Source organism: Centrocercus urophasianus, unplaced genomic scaffold (genome assembly GCF_019232065.1).
Source record: "Centrocercus urophasianus isolate 14NV4802_14NV808 unplaced genomic scaffold, USGS_Curo_1.0 seq_11, whole genome shotgun sequence".
Taxonomy (NCBI): Eukaryota; Metazoa; Chordata; class Aves; order Galliformes; family Phasianidae; genus Centrocercus; species Centrocercus urophasianus.
In genome coordinates, this window is record NW_024884253.1 from 76,276,973 (window position 1) to 76,295,145 (window position 18,173).

At 37.0% G+C, this 18,173-nt stretch overlaps 1 protein-coding gene across 2 annotated transcripts in view; it reads right to left on the bottom strand.

Annotated features, from left to right (window-relative positions):
• Positions 1-236: 236 nt before the first annotated feature.
• DROSHA (drosha ribonuclease III) overlaps positions 237-18,173 on the bottom strand; it is a 67,389-nt gene continuing 49,452 nt past the window's right edge. For both annotated transcript variants that reach the window (XM_042839914.1, XM_042839913.1), the window contains 10 exons: positions 17,048-17,118; positions 15,961-16,005; positions 12,741-12,898; positions 11,745-11,850; positions 8,419-8,560; positions 7,361-7,443; positions 7,140-7,243; positions 5,022-5,114; positions 4,164-4,210; positions 237-679 (listed from right to left, as the gene is read on the bottom strand). In XM_042839914.1, the coding sequence (XP_042695848.1) occupies positions 549-679; positions 4,164-4,210; positions 5,022-5,114; positions 7,140-7,243; positions 7,361-7,443; positions 8,419-8,560; positions 11,745-11,850; positions 12,741-12,898; positions 15,961-16,005; positions 17,048-17,118 (980 nt within the window). In that variant the 3' untranslated portion in view covers positions 237-548. The remainder of the gene's footprint in view (positions 680-4,163; positions 4,211-5,021; positions 5,115-7,139; positions 7,244-7,360; positions 7,444-8,418; positions 8,561-11,744; positions 11,851-12,740; positions 12,899-15,960; positions 16,006-17,047; positions 17,119-18,173) is intronic.

Consider the following 18,173-nt stretch of genomic DNA (forward strand, 5'->3'; position numbering starts at 1 on the left):
AACATCTCTTTGGCCTAGATTACTGTACCAGTCTATGTAAAAGGACCAAAAGTTTACAGTTGTGGTTTAGAAGAGTCTAAAATTACATTTAGCTTCAAAAGTGGAGTTGGGTACATAATTAATTTCTCTGCTGATGCTGTATGCCATCCCTCTTCCTTCCTCCACAATTAACTTCATGCAATAATTGACAAAACAATGCAACACAGGAGACTTGCTAAACAGCATCTTCTCCTAAAGACTTTTGAAATTAATACTTTATTATTTCATACAAGATAGCAAAAAGAATAAAAATAATCCCACAACTTTTCATAAAAATTAAAATTTAAAAACTAATCTTATCAGAAGAAAAAAAAAAAACCTACCACCTGATACTTAAAACCAAACTAAAGAAACACTATATACACACTTCAAAGTAGAGATTATGATTTTCTTTTTGATATCAACAGTCGCTCCTCATTCATCATCTGCAAAAAACTAGGTTAGGTCTCCATAGGCCACAGTCAGAGTTATTAGGTAAGTAAATATGCCACTGCTTCCGTGCCCTCCTTTTATTTCCTTGCTTCTTCGGTCTCATCCGTCTCTCTCTCTTGATGCTCTCTTTCCCACCTCATTTCTTTCAACTCTTGTCTGTATTTCCGTTCAATGAACCGTTTCTGATGGGCCATCTGGGGAAAGTTATCTGACACGAGAAAAAACATTTTACATTAATAAACAAACTGATAACACAGGGAAAATTTCATTATTTTTTTTTTAAGCTTTCATGAGATCAAGGTGGGATGAATAATATTATTACAATTTTTACTCATTTCTAATAATCCACAGAAACAAAACGCTGTCATAAGACTGGTTTCTTTATGATTTCCACATTTCTCCTGCAACAAAACACTGACAAATCTAATACTCTCAGAAAAACAAAATATAAAACTCTACTCTAGCAACATGGCCAGGTGTTGCTTAGATTTTACATTCAGTTCCCTTAGCAACAGGTGGTCAATTTTGAAATATGAATGCGATTCTACTGTCAAGGCTGCAAGCTTTTTTTGCCTTGTTCTCACTCCAAAAAGTATAAACCACTGTTTCCAAGCATTGCACAGGCGTTCCTTTTATTATTACTTTAGACCAGGAGGAATCCACTAGATGCCCCACATTATGGCAAAGCTCCTAATGGAAAAGTAATAGTGTAGCAGAATAGATTGCAGTAAAATCCATTCTTGAAAAAGTTAGTGTTTAGCTGTGTGCCAGTACACAGGCTTAGTGCAGTCTAGGGGCATAGATGGGTGAAGACTGGCTAAAACAGATTAGACACAGCTAAGGTGATGGAGAGATAGTTAGGGAGGAAGATACTTCTGATTTCAGACATTTGAAATCTTGCTGATACACAGGTACATGAGTAAAACAAAGGCTGTAAAATTAGCTTATGTGATTGATCAGAACTGCTCTCCATTTAGTGCACACCTGGCAGAAAACGGCATCACATGGGTGATGACATTCATCAGTATCTGTTCTGCAGAGTAGTGCTTAGACCTCTATCTCCAGCCAGCCTGAAAGCAAGAGGTGGAAGCTTGTGATTGGCAGCAAGTCCTGCCAGGGGCATACAGCAGCTGAGCTCTGGGATCAGTGCTGGCTGCCGTGTCTGAGATAAACGCAACAGGCTGCTGCACTGACCTTTAAAGCCATAACCAAGTCTGGGAAATGTCTTGGCAAATGTCTTCCTCACTAGCTAGAGAACACAAAAGAATTTAGCTGAGGCTGCTCAGGAAGAAGTGCCTAGGCACCAAGAGAGATCTAGGTTCTGGCTGGGCTTTTCCCCAGGAGAGTTTCCCTCTTCTTTATGAGTCCCAGGCAGCACTGTTTTTTTTTCAAAGCGAGAACACAGTGCAGAAGCCATCTAATTTGCAGTTTGTGGTAGAGCAGAATGACTTTCTACTACTGCATTTTACTGGCTAGTGAAATGGGTTGTTTTTTTTTGTAGGTTTTTTGTTTTGTTTTGTTTTGTTTTTTGTTTTTGTTTTTGTTTTTTAGTAATACTACAGCAATACAAAGTTTACTCATCAGTTATTCACAACTTGGGTATAGGAGGGTATATTTATTTAAAATATAAAACCACCTAAACAAAAGTAAATTGTTTTTAAATTGTTGTTGTATTTAAAACTTCAGTACTTTGTTTAATGGAGTTCTGGGAGATTGTGTTGCTCATATGCACCATAAAACAGAAATTGCATTTTCAGTGCTATGCCTGTAATGTGATTCTTTAAGAACCTGCAGAATTCAGCTTGGTAGCAACCTGTTTCATTTATAACCCATTTATGATGTAGAGAAATAAATTTATGCAATAAACATATCACAACTATCAGACATACGAGCACTGCTCCAAAAGTAATGCCTCCTATTTTGTTTTGTTGGCCCATGAGGTCAGAAGCAGATGTTGATGATATGGCAGTAGAAGTTGAACCTTCCCACCACTATTCTGTTATATGCTGTTGCCATGTGATAGATGGCAGCAGAGGGACAGGTGGACAGAATACCATTTGACATGGAAGTGCATACGAAGCAATGGTGCATTATTGATTTCTCCCATGAAGAAACAATGCCACCACTGACATTCATTGAAGCTTGCAAAAAATTTATGACCAAACAGTAGATTAAGCACAGTGAGGCAGTGGGTGGTGTGTTTCAGTAGTGGCGACAGCGAATCACCTCCACTGATGTTTAAGAGCATGGCATGCAGGCTCTTGTTCATTGCTGGCAAAAATGCATAGCTGACTGCAGTAAGTGGCTCAAAAATAGTGTTTTGTAGCTGAGAATTTGCTCTATCAAATAGTGTTTCTCTGATCTTTGTAGTTTCCATGGAAATAAGTAGGAGGCATTAACTTCAGAGCAACCCATGTGTAAACAAGTACACAAAAATGAAGTTTACTTGAAATAAACTACATATATATTCCTTAAAACAAAACAAAAAACCTGAAACCTCTCCATAAATCTTCATACCAGAAAAGGTGTCTGTAAGGCCTATGGAGTCTCTGTCTCTTAAAGAGACTCAAGATTTGACCGTACAAGGACCTGAGAAATATGATCAAACTTCAAAGTAGAGCTTGCTATGAGGGATAGATGGAATAGAGTCCTCAAGAAGTCCCCTCTACCTAGATTATTCTATGGTACCCAAACAGAAACACACTTCAGAAAACAGCAGTGAGAAGTCTTACACTAAAATAGGGGATGAAGTTCACAGCTCTTTGACAGGCAACACTCACAAGAAAAAAAACAAAAAAAACTTCAGGGAGATTCTGCAGTTATTTGCTGGAGAAGTTGTGTTTTCTACTTGTCAAATTTACTGGTGGTGAGATGTCTATGCCTAGCAGGTGAATATGAAAGTCTGAAATCCCTGGAATGACAGGGATTCACTGTCTCCTGAAAATTTAAGTCCTGCAATTTCCATACGCAGACATAATAGATTAAAAACCTCTGGCATTTGAGAAACTGCAGATATTTCAATCAATCATAAAAATGAACCTTTAGCCTTTCTATATAGAGAGCTTCTTTTGCTGCACAGAACATGTCATCTATTTGTTTGCAACACCTGCACACCTGGCATTTTAACTCAAGTGACTGGTTTTCATCTAAAATGTCTGCATGTGCTCACTTCTTTCACTTCAGATTTCATTGCAACTGCTCGCATGCTGGCATTCCTTTGCACAATTTTGAAAGATGCAGGCAAGGATCACTGTACCTTCAGCTGATATAAGCTGTTGTTAACAGAAAAGTATCAACTTACATTGGATGGGGACCAGCCTGTTGGATTTTAACCTATCTTCTGTAAAACGTATGATCAAATTGGCAACTTAAAATTAACTTTCCTCCTCTTCTGAATTACATCATGAGATAGATGGCCTCACTGTGAGACTTACAAGGTTTATCCCACTGCATTTTTAAGGATGAAATAAAATCTAAATACATTTGCTGTAACATATCAACTCTCTTTAAAATGACGAATGATACCTGTAAGTTTTTATAAAATTGCTTACAAGTAGTAATAAGAAAATCTGTTACCCAGAAGCTGAAAGTATTCAGTACATTCTGTGTTCGATTTTGCTCCCACATAAAACCTGCACCTCACACTGAAGTCCGAACTAAAAGCAATTTTGTTTGTGGCTCAAATATCTTACATTTTTCAAGTGCATCCATTGCAGCTCCCATTTCTGCTTGTTGGATACTGTGAAAGCCAAACAAAAACATGTTAAATATGATTTAACTTGTACAGAATAAACTGAAGTATCTATTTAATAAAGTTATTACAAGACAGAGTTTTATTACAAAACTCTTTGGATAACCCTTAGCCAGAAATTTCCAGAGTATCCATCACCCTTTCTATAATTATGAGAGCAATAGCACTACAGCTCCAATAGAACATTTTATAACTTAGATCAATAACGTTAACAAAATATTCTACTTTATCCTTTGTTGAAGCTTTTGAGCTGTGAGGAAAAAAGGAACAAAATCAGAGGTATGAAGTCTTGAAAGACAAAGATATTTTTATAAACACTACCAGTTTTGGTAGCACAAAATAAGATGATGTATTTTGTGTGTGCGTGGTTGAAAACTTTGCAATTTTAGAAGCCTTTCCAAAATTCCTAGATGTGATAACATCTGATGAAAATTAAGAATCTCGCACCCCAACTTTGCCAGCCTAAGCTGAAAAATAATCTAGCAGTAAGGCCAAAGATAAAGTTGTTATTTCCAGCACTCTGTTCTGCAGTTTCAACTCTGAGAGTCACAAATGGGAGATTACTGCTGGCCATCTTGTTCTTCAGTTCACCAGAAAATGAAGTTTAAGATCCAGAAGTATACAAACACTGAGCTCTTCAGGTATTCCTGAGGCAGAAACTCTGACCAGAGGAATGCCCCATAGCGTTAATCTCCAAGGCTAATCAGATTATTCCCTATCTTCATCACGGTGGGTCGTTTTGGACACTGTCACAGTCAGACAAACTTTAACAACACAGGATTAATTTTTTCCACTATACCTTGGGCCTTTACCACATCCTATTCTTTCCCCTTTGAAATAAACAGCTACTGTGTACGTTCTGGCATGAGATGGTCCCACTGTCTGTAGAGTCCTGAAATGAGAGACATGATTTATTCAGGCAGGAAGTATTAAAAAGCAGAATCTGTCAGCGGCACATACATCACCAAGCTTTCAGTCCGGTAAATACATTTAGTGGAACTAATGCATAGCATGGAGCAAGAGTTGAAGGATGGCTTTATAAACTACATTAACCCACAGATCACCCATATGGTGCGTGTGCAACAAAGAGAAGTAATTTATATAAAATGCATCTCATTCATATCGAATGTACTTATTCTTCAATGTTTAGTCAGGAGCACTCCGTGAAAACAAAACTTTCACTTGTAGGAAAAAATGCATAGTATGCACGAAGTGCTGAAACACTGAATACACTTGGAATAAAATCACTTAAATTACATTAATCTGTGCAATTGCAAATAAACACACCAATATGATTGTGCACTCTATAATTTTAATCACAGAGAGTTGTTCATCTAGCAAAGACTTCATACTGGATAAGGTACCTCACTACACCATGAATTGTCACAGTATTTTTCCATCAGCTTTGTAAAGTTTGAGTTTCTGCCACAAAACAAACTCTCCTTTTGAACTAGGAACGTCTAGGACATGCATCAACAACCACCTACAGGGGAAAAAGATAATTCCCTAGACATGCAATGAATTTGCTTCTTCGGCTGTCTCTTCCTTCTGTCCCAAATCTCTCCCTGCTGTCAGCTTGAGTTCTGTCCATTACCTTGTTTCTTTTTGGAAGAAGCAACAATTTCACATCAATTTTTTAAGCATCTAACTATAGTACTCTGTGTGCTGTGTAACAATAAACACGAGCAAATAAAAGTCACCCCAGTGTGGCTGACTGGGGTGCAGCACTAAGTGCAGCAAAACACATAACCACAAGAAAAGGAATTTAACAAGATAATAGGAAGATAACAGCATATTACTAGCTCTAAGCTGTAAGACAGAAATCAATTTATTGCCATAGCAAAAACAAAACAAACATTTGGTACTTGATACTCAGTGGGTTTTACAAGAATCAGGAATCGCATCTTTTGTATTCATTTCCCTCACTCAAGATGAAGGTGTAAGCCCTCACACCGTGACACTGAGAAGTGATGCTTGCAAAGCATCAGTTACAGTGTTGAAACGATCATATGTCTGAAGAGTATTGTTTCTCACTAACCGAACTGCTACAATTCATTGAGAACTTTTCTTCAGTAAATGTGACAAATGCACTCAGACTTTCATTCTTCATGTATTTGTGATCAAATAATCCCAACAGCAAAAATCTTGAACTTTCTTAGCCTTTAACTCTTCTTTTGGAGATTAATACTGCACACATTCCTACATAATTGAGTAGATGTGAACAAAGCATACAATTCTTAAATTTTATTATTGCCACTAAAGCAGCTATTATCTATTTTAAGACTGAAAGAGAAGGGAAATCCATCTAATCCAGATTTAGGTATCTAACTGAGGTGTCCTAGCTAAAATTCATTGCCCTGAGCTCTTCTGTTACTATACAGGAAGACAGATACAGGGTAAATTGCACACCAAAAATATCCAGGATCATTACTGCCCTTCAAACGCATCTGACTCTGCGGCCCACAAGCAGAATATGTAACAAAACATTTGTTGTGCTTCTGCAGGGATGCAGAGAAACTTCATACTATTACTGTCAAGATACTTCCATCCCATTTGTCTTCATATCCAAATAGCCACTGTTGTAATCATTCCATATAAAATATTCCAACTCCTTACACTGAAGAAATAAAAAATAAAGAATTATGCCAGTGAAATAATTCTATCTGTCCATCACACAAAACCTTTTCCCCTGAGCCTGTAAAAGTTACAATCACTTGCTAATTCTGTCATGGTTTAGGTCATCTAAAGCTTGGAAAACAATAGTTCAACATTTTCTATCTTCAGACAGAGACTGGAGGGCTTGGATAACTACAGTAAAACTAAGCTTTGGGAAAAACATAGGATAATTGATATCACCTTCCTCCTTATAAAATAAAGATTGATAAGGAGTTGGTATCTGTGAGACACTGGCTCTTACTTGTAAAGAGGAATATCTGGTTCCTTTCCTTCTGTCCTGAGAGTCAAGCAGCACTGCTGAAGCTGAGATTTAGGGTCATTCCAATCTTGATTTAAAATGAATTCCTATAAGAAGTTCACAAAAAATGTTTTTGCAGTTGAGAGAATGTGATAGGAGTCCAAAATATGATAACGTGTTAAAACACAGTAGTGACAGCCAAGTAAGAAACTGACTGGTCTTACCTTTAGTCGTGGAAAAAAACATACATTCATGAAAGTGTGAACATATTCCAAATCTTTATCAATGTACAGGGCAGCAATAAAGGCTGGGGGGAAGGAGAAAAAAAAACAGGCACTGTCATTCATCCAAGGAGAATGTTAATGGCTTGCACTTTTAGAAAAGAGCATCTCTCTCAGTACTCTAAAGCCACATTCAATTAGGTTTCACAGCAGCAATCTGATGAGGGGATTATTATCTTGCATACACAGGAAAAAACAAAGTTGACCAAGAGATTAAATGACTTACTCAAATCCACTCAGTCACTTAAGGAGTTAGAAACAACACTCAGCTCCTAATCTCACATTTTAACCAGCAGACCATGGCTACTTACTAATAAATCACTACTAGGTACCATTAAAAGAAGTTTTAGATATAAATCACTACTGTTTGTGTGCAATTTCCATTTGCTAAGAGGATTTGGAAAAAGCCAAGGAGCTTGAATGGCTCACAAAATATATCAAAACACACAAAATACAGATTAACTTTCTTTGCACGATATCTATCACTATTTCCACTTTGTCTGGAAATAACTTAGCACACACTTTCATAAATGGAGCATTTAATTTCCACATAGCTTTCCTTCTAAGAGAATGATCTTGTAAAATGTAGTTAAATAAACCACAGAAATACTCACAGCTGATGGCATTACTTTATCTTCTAATAGTGACAAGAACCTATCACAAACACTGAAACTACTGTTAAAACAGCTTGACTCAATGGCAAGTTTTAACTTCTAAGACATTCTTCCGATCGAGGCAACGTTATTACCATGGTCATCACTTCTAAGACTACAGTTTTATATCTGCAGTTACACTTCCCTCATATGCTCACATACAGACTTCACAAATTTAGGTTGATGTTTCAAAATTTGGTAAGCAGAGATATAGACAGAAGTGATTAGAAAATCTCAACATTCCTTTTTAATAGTAATTTGTAAGTTTTCTGATGGCTTTCTTAAATAAGCCCTGAGGAAAAAAATAAAAGTTACATAAGTGTGGTTATAAAAACCACACTGACTCACATTCCAACAGATCAGCCAGAGTTTTAGTTCGAAGAGCTACGGGTCTTTTTGTCTTGTCATTAGTGATGGCAAACTCTTGCATTCCCAGCTCTTCTGCCACTTTGGCCTGTGTCCTGTTGTTCACCAAAGAGCTTCTCAACAACTGCAATAGAAAGAATTCCACCCAATGGTAACAATTAGCAATGCCAAAATATAAAAGGTAGCAAGACCTGGGGGAAATTATTCGTTTTTATTCTTGCTGCCTCTCACTTCCCAGTCTATTGTAGTTTGTTTCAGCACATCCTAAATTATTTAGGTAGACACACAGACACACACACACACTTCTCCACATCCAAATCCTCATTCTTTCTACTGCTGATTTTTCCCTTATGCTTCACTTCTCATCAGATTTTAATTCTTTCTATCTCAAAATGCATGCCTTCTACAGACAAGTCTTACATTTAAAATGCTGGTTTGGGAGTTTCTTTGCATTCACGTATCATCTCTTCATCAGTTCTATACTTTCTGTATTTTTCTACTGTAAATAGTACACAAAGTTATATAAACTTTATCCGACACAAAGTATAAACAAACAATATTCTAGAGGCTGTAGCACAGTCCCAAGCATCCACCAAATAAGAAATGGGCAGTAATTAAACACACATTGAAGGAAAACTGTTTAGTTTCAGAACCAGCAGATGAGAAAGATGCTCCATTCATCTGGGCAGAGAAGAAAATGCTTATCTGGATAGCCCATTTGCACTATTACACTGTTCTACTCAAGGCAGCATAGCTGAACTAATGCATCCTCGATGTAGATCAGGCTCTAACATTTTCAATGTGTGACAATGCCCAGGATATCTGATTCTCCAGCAGCCTCTGAAGTGCTTACCTCTGACTTTAGGCAGATTGCTTAAATAAACAGAAATCTGTCAAAGATAAAATCTCAGATAGCTGAAAGGAGCATTTTTGACTTTCAGGTTTCCATTCAATTTTCTGAATGCCTAATAAAGATGAGTTTTTTCTTTTTTTTCTTTTCTTTTTTTTTTAAATAAGATAGTGTTGTTTAAAAAATAGGGGATTTCTGAGAAGCACACCTCTCCTTTCCACCACTTATATATAATTTAGAGTCCTGGAGCTGCATACAACATTTTTACCTCTTTGTCTTCCATGTCACATTTGCACAGCTTATTAGATCCAAGTTATATTCTACCTGGCTCCAGAATGTCAACTGAGCTTATGAAAATAAAGATTTATTCACTACACTTGATACTTCATCTCTGACAACAGATAAATAAAGAACAGTATGTTCATAATTTGTTTGGCAATGATGTATGAAGCAGATACTCACAACCTGATCTTCATAAACTAGGCAGACTGCAGAAAGGATTAATATCATTCTTCCTAACCTGTGCTAAAACTCATCTTCTGTTTGTTCCTTTCCAAAATCATTCCTTTTCACATCCTTAAGACAAACAATCAATATTCCTCCCAACCAAATCATAAATACACTATACAACCTATGAGAAAGAAGTGCACCAAAAATCAAGTGACAATTATTGGTTCCATGCAATGAGAGAATCACGATTTCTTCTGCTGCATTCACAGAATATTTACTTCAACACAACCCAAACCCATGATTAGTACTATCATAAAATAACCACATACACATTACACAGAGTATTAGAGATGACAAGAGCCAGTTGCACTACCACCCATGACTGCAGCACAGTGCTGAAGTAGCTTCTAACACTCAACAGATTTTTTTCTTTTTAAAGATCATTTAGTTGTCTCAAAATACACACGTAAGATTACAATCCCCTTTTTCTTATATACAATTAACTTCGATTTTTCATCACAAGTTATCACTGCACATCAGAAAGACACTGCATAGCCAATCAAGCAGTATCTTCCCATCCTTTACTGACACTGTTTCCTACACTACATCCATCTGATGTTTCATTACTTCAAATCTCTCCTGGAGGAAGGAACCTCATGTTTGCTGTTTCTCTTCAGGTCCCACATAATTTGTGTGCTCTTACTTCACAAGCCTCACTTCATTTGTCTTAAGTCTTAAAAGACTTTCAAAAGACTATTTTCTTTTCTACTGTAAGAATCCACAAAATTAAATTTCTGTTCTAGGCACTGCCTACCTCTCTGTACTGTTATGTACTTTCAGCATTCATTCTACTCTTTGTAGTTTCCCCTAAATCTTGGGCAATGTACAGCTTGTTCTACTTGCCAATTCACTTATCATTAAATTAAGCAACACAGAGACATTCTGATTGCTGTTCGAGTATTTACTCCCATTAACAGCAACACTATGTCCTTCCTGCCAAGCAATTCTTGAAAGATTTATCTTACTATAACAACACTGATGCCTACATTCTTAAAAGTCACCTACAAAGGAAAAAAAAAAAAACAGAAAATCTGGATTTCTGCCTTATGTTTTTGTTTCCTCTGTGAAAAATTAATGACAAGCCTCTTTCCCTTTTAATTTTTACATCAAAAGATCAGGCTTAATCAAATCCTTCTCCGAAACGGTGCAGAACAACTCATACAAATGTAAATGAAAGTTAAGAAATGGTAAGGAAAAATGAAAATGAGAGCACACACACTTTCTGTTTCTTTCCTTTTCTTGACTTCAGAAAACCACTTACGCTAGCAAAGACATCTAAAATGTTACTCCCTAATTTTAACTAGAGAACTTGACTTATATCCACAATACATGCATCAATAAGAGAAAGTTAGAAAGACTAAGGAGAGCATCATCTTCTCATAGTACTCAATATGAGCTGCAGTACTAAAGGATTCAGTTAATCAGGAGAAAAAGCAACCTATCTTACAACCCTACATTTACAGTAGTGTATATTATTGTAATACTAAAACCGAATTCCAAAGTTACTATGGGGGATACAGATTAAAAGCAATAGGTAAAACATAGTAAAACAGATAGTAAGAATTTCTTGTCTGGAAAGGTAACCCTGCTACCTTGTTACAGGTTCAATGGAAAATGAAAAAAATTCTGTTCATAACGAGCGTATTTAAATAAATGGTTTTAAACACGTCTTTAAATACAACCTAGTCATATTTCTCAATTTTATAACTGACATCCTTAAAATTATTGATTGCACAGACAACAGAAATTATTGCGCTGAGCTCATAAATCACCATTTCCTACTCACTGCACAACTCACGACTTAAAATTAACCAAGTTTTATTAAGAACAGTGGTTGCTGGGGCTTCTTTTATTAATCAAATCTAGAATAATTCACTTGCCACTTCCATAATTTCAGACTCCATCCCACACTTGCTTTCCCAGAGAGCATGATTGATGGCAGTCTCACCGTTAAGTGCCCTTCATGATGATCGGGGAAATGTATGAATAAGTACTCTGTGGCTACCAACTGCATTATGGAGTCACCCAGGAATTCCATCCTCTGATTGTGGCCTCTGAAAAATGAGACATCAATGCAGCAAAATCAATAAGTACTCAGGGAGGAAAAAACAAAAGCAGCATGCATATACAAATTAAAATAAAGAAAGATATGAAAGCAAGCCTTACTTATTTTTAAACACGTTTAAGACAAATTTCCAGTGTTAACGCTGATGAGATGCAAACACAACAGAAACTGCTGTTACACTGACTTTGAGTTGGACAGCAAATCAGGGTAGCTATAGATAAACACAGTTATTAGATTACAGTCTAGGACAGCCACTGACATCAGGTTTGTGATGGGATGAAGTCTCTAACTGTAACTTCTTATAAGTAAGCAAATCAATGCATGCAAATGCAAAGCAACCAATGCAATGACTTCAGTAGAGAAAAAGGGTCTGTGCCTTCACAAGAAAAAGAAGGATCAGCATTTAAACCCATGTGAGAGCTTGGACTAGGTATCTGCTGGTACGACTGTTTTCTTTACAACAGGGTCTAGCAGCTCTAGTCAGACACCCAAAGCCTGCTGCACATTATGAGCTGTACACACAATATAATAAAGGGCTGTAGTTATCCCAAAAAGCATGACTTTACTTTTTGCCTCTGACCAAGTGTAACTTCAAGCATGTTCTGATACAGTGTCAGGAATAATGTCCCAAAGTCAACAGTCCAGGAAGCTCAGAAGACACATCAGGATTGTTCTCTTAACACCCTTAGAATTCCCAAATTTTCCACTACTGATTATTATCAGAGACAGGATACTGAGCCACAGAAAGCTGGTGAACATTTCTATTCTTTCTCTTCTGGAGAACAGACAGATCATCTAGAGTTTGTCAATAAATAAAGCAATTTGGTCTACTAACAGTAGAGGCACTGAGCTCTAAGAGGGCCCTTGCCACACACTCACAGAGTCAGGTGGTTAAAGCCTACTGTCCTCAAAGTGAATGCACGAGCTAGAAGTCGAACATGAGTAAAGATGACTCCAATTGCCTCCTCAAACTCTGTAAGCTTTTGAAGAACTGGAGAGGTCTCAATGAGTTGCCTGTCAGTATTAGACTCCTGCAGCTGTAAATAAGATGAAAAGCAAGTAATGACAAACTGGTACTTCAAGATATTTCAAAGTATTTCAAGAATTTTTCAAAAGAAAAACAAATCTTCTGTAAAACAAGGTCAAAGAACACAGTGAACAACGCATTTTCTCAGTTATAGCTTAACTGAGAAAACCCAGTTTTCTCTGGGTTACTATCATTCATAATTAGCACTAAAAGAAATTGCCAAGTCTGATGAACTTGCTTGAGATTTTTTTGCTTGCTGGTTTTGTCATTTGTTGTGTGTGCGTTTTTTTTTTTAAAGCAACACTTGAGGTATTTATAAGATATTGCTTATATAGTCTTACCTCATAGTGTGACAATGAAGCAAGACAAGAAAAAACAAATCTATTTCTCTCACTTTAGTATTAAAAATAAAGTATATAAAAATCACAAAAACAAGAAAATTAAAATGATCACTTTAGGTCACTAACTGTTCTTATCGTTTTCTTGTCTGATGTCCCTGATGTGTGACATTGTTAAATAACTTCCCAGGACTGGTAAGTTACTTAGGCATTTCCTCCAGCCACCCTAGGCATTTGTCTTGTATACCAGTGCCTTAAAGGAGAAGGCACTCTGATGAGGATGCTTGTAATAAGTGTGCAAGCATATTAAGGACTTTCCTGATAACTATCTAATTCTCCAACTATCAACTGCAAAGGACTGCCAAGTTTTATGTTAAGCATACTTAGTTATCCACAGTAGTTTGTGCAAATCTCTTTCACAAGCTTGATCATTGCCACATGAAAGCTTTTGGCATTCCCAGAAATGTTCAGCAACATGTTCCAGATCCACTACTTTTTCCTAAAAAACCAGCTTACTCAATTTTGAACTACTGCTGCCTGTACTGAAACAGGCAGTGAGCAAATGGCTAACTGCTCATCTACTCATGTTTTGGATATGTCTCTTCCAGGCCCTCCCTTCCCATCATCTCTTTCCCCAGCTTGAAGATCACAATCTTAACTTGCTTTTTTCAAAGAGAAGCTCATCCATACCTTTGATCCTTTTTAGGATACCTTTGCTGCCTCACTAGTTCTTTCTTCCCAGCATCTTTTATGTTTTACATTTCCACTATAGTCTTTTCTCAAAATGTGAAGCAGAACACCTGATAATACCCAAGTGTACACAAGCCACACTGTTATCACCACTTCTTTGAAGTGGTGTTAGGTTTTTTTTGGTCTGTTCTCTGTCCCTTTTGAATTAATTGATAACATTCAGTTTGCTTTTTTATTTAAACACCACTGAACTTCTACTCTGTTTTTCATAGGCTATGCAGAATTTCATCCTCTTTTTCATAGAACAGCTACTGACTTTTGTATCCTACTGTCAGGCTGCAATTCATCAGCCACACGACATCCCTGCTACCCTGAATAATTTGGTACTGTTAACCAACTGCAACCTCACCACTCCTCCTTGTCCCTAAAGCGTGGATGGGAACTGCTTGTATTTCAACAAAGATACCTGGGGAAATCTGATGCTGATCTCCATTCCTTGTATGATGTGGTCATTGTAATCCACCCGTTTCTTATGTTTCAGCCATTCCTTTAAATCTGCCTAACGAATGACCAACTCACTATTTTGTTGTTGCTTCTGTTTTACTTACTATTTTCCTAATCATAGTTTCCACTGATTTGACTGCTTCATCAAGATAAGGTTACAGGCCTACAGTCCTATATATCTCATCTGGAATTACTATTATTTAATTTGAATCTTATTTGCCATATTGTAATAGACACTTCAAGAATTTTTCAGGATAGCTCTATTCAAAGGCCAGCCTGAGGAGACTACATATCACTTCCCGACACACAGAGAACTAGGAATGGCTTCTGGGACATGGAAGAAAATATGCTTTCATCATTCAGAAGGCAGGAGTAAGAAATGACAAGCTGCATATGCTATATCCAATCTCTAAAAAAGCATCTAAGCCTTCCTCATGAAAACTGAGGCAAAGAAGATAAAACAAAAAAACAAAGAAATTCAGAATAATAAAAGTTTTGTTGGGAACCGGTGTCATCATTTAGCATTGCTGGTGCTGTGTTCTTGGGAGTTTATCTTCTCACTAACACTCTTTTCTGTTTAGTTTTGTCTTATACCCAGCATAGAGTTGATTTTAAAATGCTTCAGCAAGTGCACTGATTTGCTGCAAAAGATTTGTTACTACTAATCTAATCTGTGTAACTACAGCAATAACCATATAGCTATATGCAATTCTTCAGATGAAGGACTCAAAGCGTCCTGCTGAGGAGTGTGCTTACAAAAAATGTTTCAAAGGACTCAAACTGACTGCAAAAAACATCAGAGATTTGTTTGGACAAAAGAAACACTCTTAGATGTCTGTGTGATCCTGAAAACCTTACTGACTGGATCACAGTGTGAATACAGATATTCTGGTGGCACCCCTGCACGCTTGGAAAATGTGAAGATGGGGAGCCACAGTGCAGAGAGGTTCTGTGACTTGCTTTAGTTCTCATCCAGAATTCACACAGGGGGCACAGAGTGAGAAAGAGTTGTCCCAGCTTCTGGCCTTGTAAGCAAACTGCTTGAGCACTTCATAAATGCATGGAAGATACATCAGCTTTCAGATACCTTTGAAATTACAGGTATTAAAATCATAGAAACAATGAACAACAAAAAAAATCCAGCACTACAATCTTGAGACTTCTAAATATTGTGCCTTTCTTTTGGTAAAGTTTGGTCTTAACTTCAGGTTAACAAAATACATACACAGACTGTTTTTGTACCCTTCCACCAGCTTGCAGAAGATGAACAGGCAGATGCCAAGATGTTACATCTCACCAGATTTATCATATGAGAAGTGCAGTTATATATCAAACGTGAGCCAAGGAAAGGTGGATGATTAACCCAAAGAAAGGCAGAGATTGTTCCTTATCCAAAAAGATCACAAAGGCAAATACATACACTACTCTGGTCACTTTTTAGAAAATTTTCTGAGACGTCACTATGCTGAAAACCTATGGAGAAGCATCCCTGAAAATAGAACAGAGCTATGAAATTTATTAAAGAAAGGAATACACTTACTTGGAGTGGGTGTAGTGGATAATTAAGCCATACATCCCGCAGGTCCTGCAAACATTGAGAGATGCCTTTAATGCTCAAGGGAGTCATTTAACAAATTCCACAGCACTAAATAAAATGTCATTACTTGAAATACTGAACTATTTCAGATGCTGACACTGCTTATTGCAAATTCAATAGTGCTGGCAAACTAATTTTTAAAATCGTGTATTTGCTGTTCAAACTGCCTGTAGTTCTCCCAATTAGCTTGTGTCAAAGAGGAGGAAGAATCCTTGAGCCAAATAGAAAGTGGTTAAAGGAAATAATAAAAAAAAAGAAATAATTTTTCAGGCATGAGGTTTAACTTTATTTGCATTCTTTAGAAGCAAGGTTGATTTAACCTGAAGTGGGAATTAAAGAAGACAAAACCCTCTTCGCTCTTGTCTTTCATACAGGTTTCCTTCGTTACTTGCTTCTAAGTGCCTGTAAACACTAAGTGACAGCAGGCTTCAAAATTTCAACTACAGTTTGTTATTTCAGATTTTCAAGATGGAAAAGATGGTGTAATTAATCCCCTAATTACTGCCTCATGTATTGTCCCAGCAGAATGTACAGGTTATTTCCCTTAGTCATATGGGGAAAATTCCAACTAAAAGTGACCGAAGACAAAACGTACAAGAAAGAATCTGACTAACAGGGTGTTTAACCTATTCCAGAATACCTTTTTCAAAGATACACCTAAAACTATTGGGGATTGTAAGATTCCCTTAACTTATGAAACAGAACAATTACTCAACATGTGCATCCTTTCTCCAAACTATGCTGTCCGAATGGATCCACAGCACCAAACACTTGTCAGAGCAGCACTGCATGGAAGCCTGCAGGTTTCCCACACCACACACCCTTCCCTCTCTAAGCCAACCAACACACAGCATCCCTGAGGGAACACCATGAATTTCTGTGCCTGTACCAATACAACTTGCTGTCATAAATATGCTATATTAAATTTAATTTCTAGGAATTAAATCCCAGCTGTCTTCTTCATTCGTGATTCCCAGATAATTTATTTATTTTTTTTAATGAAAGCAGAGTCATAAAAATACATAAATACCTTGTCATTGAAGAGCAAACGTCCAAATAATTGTTTGGCTTCTTCAAGACTACCCTCCAGATAAACTGCTCCTATATAAGGAGATCAATATGTTAAAGTCCAATAACACACTTAGTACCTAGAAAATACTAACCACAAACATTTTGTAATAGCATGCTGTGGTAATAATCAAAACAGAATATCCAATTTTTCGAGAAATCTGAAACATATTAGACACCAGCATAAATCAATGGCTGTAAAACGCACAGAAAAAGCTGACACAGTTAAGTCTTTGAGAGAAAAAGATACATCCAAAGAGCAAAGTTTAAGCAAATTAGGCCAGAAGCAATCTATTTCTAGAAGTAGCCTGCACTTTTCCAGCTATCTATACCGTACGTGTAGACAGTGACAGGCATTAAATACATTTCAATATGCAGCAAATAGTTTTTATTTGCTCTGCACTTTCAACGTTATATTCTACATATAAACATGTCAGGAGTATTCCAAATTTCAGTGCCTCCCCAGTATCACAATACATTATCTGAAATGGAAACAGCATCTCTCGCAATTTTTAGAGACTACTTGCAGATATAAATATTTACTGCATATTCAGTCCTTGCTATCCCTCCAGTGGCATGTTTATAACAAACTGTGTGACTTGTGCTAGCAAATAACGCCTTTTGTGTGTATCACATGCACTCTGTATCTGCACAAGAGCTTTTAAAATTTAGTAACAACACTTGGTCCTCTGATTATATTTTACAGAAGGGCTTCAGAAAATCTCTACCTAGTCCTTGCAAGCACACCTGCTTAAAAGCAAAGGAAATATACAGCTATGTGAAGCACAGCAACAGAGTCACTGTTCCCACAAAGTGAGAACACTGTATTACTGTGCTTCCACCCCTTCCCTCCTTTTTAATGCTCTCAGTAGGTCAGCCACTTTCTTTAGACTCTGGAGCATGGCTTGGGAGTTTATAAGAGCGTCTTACCTAAGGCACTTTATGAAACCACTGAATTTCAAGCAGGCCCTAGACAGTCTACTTACATTTTTGCTTACAATTTTCATCACAAGGAAAAACTATCAGACTTCTAGAAGGGTTTTTAAGTAGGTGATTCAAGCCCCATGTCCATTTTTATAGTCCTTTTG